Genomic DNA, 8598 nt, shown 5'->3' on the forward strand with positions numbered 1-8598 from the left:
ACCTGAAATCTAAGAAAGATTCTCTAAGAATTCCAATATTTAAAGGATTTTATGTACAATTATGTAATTGAGGAAGCTCCTAGAATTGTTGCCAACTTACATTAATTTTATGGAATACAAACACATCTGAAGATATGTTTAGTTTAAATGGTATTTTAAGTTGGAAATATTGTGTAGATTGACAGATTTATCTCCCTTCATACAACCAAAGATACCGATGATTGAAATGATAGGATTGGAAGTCTCGTGTGCTGACACATGATTAAAGGATACATTAATTACATCAGTTTTCTATCAAAGAAGAGATTCATTCTTTTTATCCTTTATGTATGTTTTTTTATGCTTCTTTTGTTTCTGTTTTTCCACATTTGAAGGAATATGATAATTGTCTACAGGCCCAACATATACATGTCTGTCTCTTCATCTATAGCTCTGTGCTTGAGGACAGGATGATCAAAGGTGGGAGTACACTTAAATCTATGTATCAGACCAAGATAACCTGGATTTAATTGAATTGTTCTTTAATACAACACACTTAATTAATTCCAGTATGGCTAGAAATAAAACAGTTTGGAACGAAAATCAACTCACAAATATAGGGAGTACTGTTATTCCAGTGTAAAACAATTTTTTTAATTTCAAAAGATTTTCATATTCTTGAGTTATGCTAGTGTTTATAAACAAACTCATCATGTCAATTTACCCAGGGATACTGTATATTGATGTTTAGTATTACCAGGTAGCATGTCGGTTTCTTTTTATAATCATTATTTATTATCGTTACACTGTACATGTGCTGATTCAGCCTCTGAAACCGCTGCAATTTTAATTTGCCTTGATTTCGAAGATGTCGTTTACGTTTCCTATTATCTGATTTAGATAAGCTAAGTAAGTGTGTCGGTTGTAGACCAAATTCCGTAACTCTAGTTTTTTCTGATGTGGCGAGTTTTGAATTTATAAAAAGTTGGGTACCAGAAGATAAAAAATCACCTGTTTGTTTGAGTGTTTCAAGCTTCATCTTGGGAACAAATTAATGTTCTATGTGTCCAGGAGAACTTCTTGTTACCGTGTCCATGCGCTGAAGCTGTTAATGGCGGCTGTTTGTTGTACGCACGCGCTTGTGGTCACCCTAATACCACGCGCGCTGACACACGAACACCAAATATCGTATCCAGGTGTGGGACTATATTTTTGTCCCCGAAACATATTTTACCGACAATTTCCCAATAACATATGAAAATTATAAATAAACGTCAGATGGCAAATAGTAGTTTAAATTATAACTTAAACTAGAACGAGTTTTTCCTATTTGTCGGCATTTTTAAAAGATCAAAGAAAATTTTCAAAATGGCGTACAGCGGAAATGGTAAATGTTTCAGAAGAACTGAAAACACTAAATTCATCGGAAGGACGTTCTGCATAGATCTAAAGATAAAAATTTCAAGAAAATTCAACATTGAAAAAAAAAGAAAATTTGTTAAATTTTGAAAACTTTACCCCACAGCGAGCTTTTTTATTTGACATATTTTGCATTAACAAGGCATGAATAAAAGTTAGATATGGAAATTTTCTACAAATAATATTATTGCAAAAACTCTGTACAATCAATGGTGTTCGAGATATTGCCGTTTTTAAGTTTTTAACTTATGACGTCATGGCGGCCATATTGGATTTTTGACCTACTTAAAATATCGGCATCGACAACTTCATATACGTATCTACAAAAATGTGAATAGACTGTGTGTCTAGCTTTTACAATTGAAAAGATTACGAACCAACAAAATTGGAAGAAGAATAATAAGAATAAGAAACATAACAAAAAAATAGGTCTTTGGTGAAAAGACCTAATTAAAAGTTACAGGTAGGTATTGGGAAAGGGGTATGTATGCGATCCGCTTCCGCCACACAGTTCGTAACGAGGAAGACAAGAAACAAGACTCTTTAACAGTAAAATTAAAAATGGTTGACGACTGTAATTTATATATCTTGTAATGCTTCTGAAATAGCAAGAAGACAAGTTATGACAACTTATTGTGATAGGAAAGGGTAGGTCGGATAGAAAGAAAAGGCATGAAATTATAGACTGTGGGATAATCTTATCGGCTGTGTAAGACTATATAAACAGCTAATACCTGACCGAATAAATATTTCACAGATTAAAAAAAAATCTTCTAACACCGTACCCATATGTAATGGTTGATACTGTCACAACCCAATCAACTTTTCTTATGTTATCATAAAATGGACATTCTAACAAAAATGGTTTGAATTATCACAGGGATAACTACAAGCACACGGAGGTGGGTCAGATAAATAAACACGGTACAGATCATTATTTAATGCTCTGCAGTTGTGTCTTGACTTAGCAAGTAGAATATTAAGATAAGGAGTCTCTTTCGATCTTAGTTATAAAGTTTTTTTAAATGCATTAAGAGTTCCTGACTGTTTACGAGAGATCATTCCAGAGTCCAATGGTTGTGGGTATACATGATAATCTAGTACATGTGAGATTACAATTTGGCAGAATTTCTTTTTTTTTTTTTTTTTTTTTGAAGGTATTGGTTTCTATCTCCAACTGAACCTGGTAATGATATATCCAGTTAGGATGTTTATTATGCATTTTGTAAAATGAATCAAGTTTTCTCCGTTCTCGTCTACTGCTTATTAAAGTTTCTCTCCCAGTTTATAAAGATTCCTTACTGGTATATCCAGGCATTTTAACTGCTCCCAGTGATTTTTTAAATAAACGTGAAATTAGGAGCAGACTCTCAAAAGTTCACAAACATATGCCAAAGTTGGAAGTATAAAACATAAGGAACTTTTTCAAAGTATTTACTTTTTTCACTGCTGATATAAACTTTCTATATGGTTTTAGCATTAGGACTTAGAATCGCTCCCAAATGCCTATAGTTCTCTGAGAATTGCATAATTGTCTCGTTAAGTACAGTTCAAAATCATAGCCATTTGCCATCGTGGAAATAGATAATACTGTAGCTTTACTGGGACTAAATGTAACTAGTCATTGTTTTGACAAATCGGCTATGCTTTTTAGGTCATGATAAATTACTCGTTCAATTTCTATACAGCATGAAGAGGCATACATCATAGATATGTCGACTGCGAAAAGTCGATACACACTTAATAATTCATCAGCTATATCATTATTAAAGATTAGGAACTACATGAGGTCCTAACACCGAGTCTGGAGGCACACCTGATCCCAGAACATGATTATCAGAGTAAGATTCGTGGGTACAACTTTTTGTTTTCTGCATTTAGTGTACATTTCTAGCCAATGCAGAACATTATCTGATATAAAATATGTTTTATCTTTGTAGGCTTCTGTACCGAACTCAATCAAAAACCTCGGAGATATCACAACAACCTCAGAGATATCACAAAAACCTCAGAAATATCACAAAAACCTCACAGATATCACAAAAACATCACAGATATCACAAAAACCTCACAGATATCACAAAAACCTCACAGATGTCACAACAACATCACAGATATCACAAAAACCTCAGATATCACAAAAACCTCACAGATGTCACAACAACATCACAGATATCACAAAAACCTCAGAGATATCACAAAAACCTCACAGATATCACAAAAACATCACAGATATCACAAAAACATCACAGATATCACAAAAACCTCACAGATGTCACAAAAACCTCACAGATGTCACAACAACATCACAGATGTCACAAAAACATCACAGATGTCACAAAAACCTCACAGATATTACAAAAACCTCACAGATGTCACAACAACATCACAGATATCACAAAAACATCACAGATATCACAAAAACATCACAGATATCACAAAAACCTCAGAGATATCACAAAAACCTCACAGATGTCACAACAACATCACAGATATCACAAAAACCTCACAGATGTCACAACAACATCACAGGTGTCACAAAAACCTCAGAAATATCACAAAAACCTCACAGATATCACAAAAATAACACACGTACGTTTCCTTTCTTACTGATAGACCAAAATTGTCTATTGCCAGTCAGATATTAACTGGAAACGTGTACATTTGACAGATTTAGAAGAGGATTTCTATATGTTGTATATGAAACTCTGTTTCTCATGTAGAGGGGGAACGGACGAGTTTGAAACATAAAGTATTGTGGATATGTAAAAAAAAAGAGGGGTCACAATAGAGACTTAAGATCAGTTGGTGTGCAATCATTGTGAATTAAAAAAAAAAAGAAAAAAAAATGTCTTCTCCTAGATCTTCCCTAAGGGAAGGGTTCGATACAAGTTCCAGAGTACAGAGATTCTCTGTTGGAGTGAGTAGGTAAACTCATGGTTATCCGTGCAGACTCAAATTGGAGTTTTTCTATTTTGGTCTCGTCATCGAGAGTACACGTATCCATTGTACATGGAATGAGAGCTGTGAAATCAAACTATAATTATCTTTATTGTACTTAGTATCTTTTATTCATACATCACATAATCAAAAGTCAAGGTTATTGAAGGTCAGAAATATGATTGTACATTTTGTCTTTTCTATCTTATACAATCAATATTTGTAATGATTATGTTAAAGGAACTATCTGGGGAAACAATCATTTCAGTTCAACTTTGACCTGTTATGTTAGCCTAGTGCCCATTGGCACAAAAATAAAACACTGATTGGTGCATATGTTTGAAGTTGAAGCTGAAATAGATTAAAAGATAAATCACTGAGCAATTGTATCCCAATGTAAACATAATACTGATTTCAACATACCATTCATTCCTTCAGGGGGTCCATGCAAACATCAAATAGATTTTGACACTCCATTCATTCCATCATAGAGTCAATGTAAACATCAGAAACAGATTTGACTTACCATTCCTTGAGAGGATCCATGAACAGTGTAACATCCATATCATACAGGTTCATTACATCTCCACCTAGAAACAAAACAAGTATCTTAATGATTATTTTTGCTGTTTGAACAAACCCAATTATCATCTGAAAATATTGACCTTTAAAGGGACCATCTTTAATTAAAATCCTTTCTTTAATCAGTTTTCAAACTGATTTACATCTGACTTACCGAAATCAGCAGCTGAGTGAGCATCACTGTGGGAGCCATGAAAGTTTTCCTAGATAAAGTTAAACAAACATGTTAATCAGTTCTTCTATCATATTGATTCTTGTTAAAAGATGTTGTATTTTATTCAGAGTTTATCTAGTGTTTTTATTTTGCTTGCTACACTTACCTGTCTTGAAATGGCTCTTGGCATATATAATCGATGTGGTCACATCATTTACAATTATTATCCAGAACTTATCCCAAGTGTCTACGATAATCAATGAAGTCGACACTTTTATATCTAAAATTAATATCGAAAGCATGATCAAGTTCAAGAGTATGTTTGTGCATGACGTCGCTACAAGGAAAATACAAAATTTAAAACTGAAATGTTAGAATTTTATTCCGACTAGTCGAAGTGTTTGAAATAATTATGCAGTACACTCGGCCACAGATACGGAAATAATCTCCGAACATTGGTGGGGTCCGTGGGCTACGGAAGCGATATGTGTTCTTACTAATTCCTCGCTTTCAAGCGCTTATGTCCCGGTGCTCACACTTTAATAGCTCCTGGGGTAAACGGTTTTATCATAAGTTACAAACTTCATCTTGATTTCAGGAAAGGTGCATTATATCGGAATTTATTTTAATGGGTAGACTGTAATATCATGTCGAGGACTAAAATAGCCATCTATTCATCCCCGTCAGTTTCAGACACAATACCAAAGTACTTCTTTCTCAAGAATAAAGTCATGTCTGTGGTGGACTTCCGAATGTCATTCAGTATTTAGACCGCGTTGCCTTTCCCAACATCCAATCATTGTCAAGTGCTATATCTCTGTAAGCCGATCAGCCATTTTGGAAAAAGCCAGAGCTGGAACAAAGTTCAAGATGGGTTTTAGAGGCAAATCAAACATTGTATAACTAATAAAACAATGAAAAATTAATTATCCAAAACTGAAATGAAAATTGTAAAGTAAATAACACGATCTTTGAACGGCTATTCTGATACTGATATTTTTTTTAACCGAGAAATGTTCCTTACTCACAACTGGCATGCTAAATCCGTTATTGTTTCAGAAATGTTAACGTCCTCTTGAGCAGCCACTGACAGATTGTTTTATATTGCTTCACCGTATCTCTTTTTACTCTGGGATGTGGTGATGTTTCAGAAGATATTGATCTTCAAATGCTAAAGTATATTTCATGTCAATGAAATTTATTTATTTCATGTATGCAAACTACAGAGATATTTCTTCCGGATTTATTTACATTCGTTTGAATGGTGTGATAATGTACGAAGGCGTGAAATAACAACCTCACTGACAGTGGATATCCATTTCCGATGCCTCTCTTTTGCTGTAGGCTTTCCTATAACGATATGATATGAGGAGGAGTCTGCCCGCGGAGTAAACCTTCCTTGTGACGGAGGAATCGTCAGAAATCGATCTCATTACGTTTTGGTTTTGTAGATCGATAATTGAGAAATAAAGATAAAAACAAAAAACAAAAAGTAAAATGAGAAGGGAAAACGAGTGTAAGATATGACCAAAAGAAAAATGTACACGGAGACTTTGGATAAAACACAATGATAATTACACATCTTCTGCTACATCAACGACATCAACCAAGAAAATTGTGGTCAACCCAATTAGGAAATATCACTTTCCTGAGGTTCATAACAATAAAAAGCTCCATTGCGACATTTCATATAGCTTATTTGAGCGAACAGCATTCCAGCTGTTGGGCCGGACTGACCTCCGAACCCGAATATTTCAAACACACGTATGTTCTAGCCATACATATTGCTTTCAGCATTCGACCCGGTGCGGTTCTGCTAGATTATGACGTAAAGATCTCATCAATTATGACGTCACAATACCTTGTTTCTATGTACAATTTCATCCATTTCGTGAAAGCAGCTTTGTAGTTCTCTCCACAAATCATGGGATGCTCGTACACAAAGACGATTGAGTTTGAAGAGAAACCAAAGAGAGGACGAATGAGGACGCTGTTTGGACGGGATCACAGACGTACCAAGGTATTGAGGAAACACTGTGTTCCCAAAGTCTTTGCTAACAGTATTCACACAAAACTATGGTGTTGTGGTCAGCATTTGGATTCTAATCTGATGAATACTAGCTATTCTTAAATTTCCATGATGAACGAATGCATTGATTTGGGTTAATTTTTGTCATTTTTCTATAAACTGGTTTGATTTTAAAATAATTTGAAAGATAAATGATTGAAACGTCGGTAATAGCATACGGGGCTTCACTTTTTCCATTACAGGTTCAAACAATTCATATCGGAGATACCATTAAAGTGCCAGTCAGTGAAGGAACACCAATGTTAAATCTGGCACGAAAGACGGAACAAACCGTGCTGAGACAGCTGAGAGAGGAAGGGATCATTCCAAATAGGGGATTAGGGGGCGTGGCATTTACCGTGGAATTTGACGAGGAAACACTAGATCAGTCAACCTCAAATGGCATCTACAGTAAACTACCTGGAGTTCCACAATATACAAGAGATAAACCCAAAACAATTTCCACAAGACCTCGAAAATTACCTCCCCTTACCACCAGAAATCTTGTTAAGTTACCTCCAGAAAAACGAGAAGCAGACGCCGAATTTTTGAAGGCCGAAGCATTGCGACGGAAAGGACGATTGGCGCAACTGTCAGATCACAGACGAGAATTGGCAGCAGCCAAAAGAGACGCAAGACAGAAAGAGAAACGCGAGCGAACGGAGGCGAAGATGACATCAAAACCGTCACAGGAAAACGGCAGAATCGATAAGGTCATGGTCAATGAGAAATTGGAAAGAGCACGAATAAACAGGGAACTAAAAACTGAAGAAAAAAGAGAAAGAACCCGTAAGAAATTATCTAGGATTCCAAGGACTGAGCGATCAAACAGGATATCAACAGAGGAGAAATTAGAGCGGGCTCGCAAGAATAGAGAGAAGGGGACGGAAGTAATTAGGAAGAAATGGGAAGAGAAAGAGAGAAAGGTCGAAGAGATCTCGAGAAACCGAAGCTTGAAAACACCTGTGGCATCATCATTTAAGTTAGAAATTTAGTCGATAGTAAACGAGATGATAGTAGTGGATAGCAACTAGCATCTGCAAATGAAAAGAAAATGTAGATGAGAATGATTCAAATTACTGACTTGATGATGATGATGATGATGATGATGATGATAAAATGAAATACAATAAAATTGTTTTTCGTACTTGATGTTTTGGCCATTGTTTTTAAGTTTTCAGCGGAATAAGATTTTCGCCGACATTTTGGTTTCAAACCTGACGTTAAAACTCAAATTAAGTAAAACTGACCAAGTGATGGTATCTAACATTCCTCGTTAGCATCATATACATTTGTATGTTCTGAAACTCAAATCTACACCCGAGATCGATAGTCAAAACGTCCAGCGTTGTCAAAATGACATTTTGAATACCTTTTTTAAACGCTAATATTTTGTGTTGTTTCGTCACCGTCTCCTGATCCATACAACTGTATCCCCCACTCCCTCCCCTCTTCC

The 8598-nt window shown here is 35.3% G+C and overlaps 1 protein-coding gene across 1 annotated transcript; it reads left to right on the forward strand.

The window, feature by feature from the left end:
- Nucleotides 1–6998: 6998 nt before the first annotated feature.
- On the forward strand, nucleotides 6999–8137 carry LOC132555417 (uncharacterized). The gene is made up of 2 exons (XM_060219767.1): nucleotides 6999–7094; nucleotides 7346–8137. Exons 1-2 carry the CDS (start codon nucleotides 6999–7001, stop codon nucleotides 8135–8137), a joined length of 888 nt encoding a protein of 295 aa, XP_060075750.1.
- Nucleotides 8138–8598: the final 461 nt, after the last annotated feature.

Source organism: Ylistrum balloti, unplaced genomic scaffold (genome assembly GCF_031769215.1).
Source record: "Ylistrum balloti isolate Yb309-2 unplaced genomic scaffold, AGI_CSIRO_Ybal_v1 Utg370486, whole genome shotgun sequence".
Classification (NCBI taxonomy): domain Eukaryota; kingdom Metazoa; phylum Mollusca; class Bivalvia; order Pectinida; family Pectinidae; genus Ylistrum; species Ylistrum balloti.

Coding starts and splice junctions, on each gene's coding strand:
- LOC132555417 (XM_060219767.1), top strand. CDS start 6,999: ATGGGATGCTCGTACACAAAGACGATTGAGTTTGAAGAGAAACCAAAG. Junction 7,095..7,345: donor GGGATCACAGACGTACCAAG/GTATTGAGGAAA, acceptor TTTCCATTACAG/GTTCAAACAATTCATATCGG.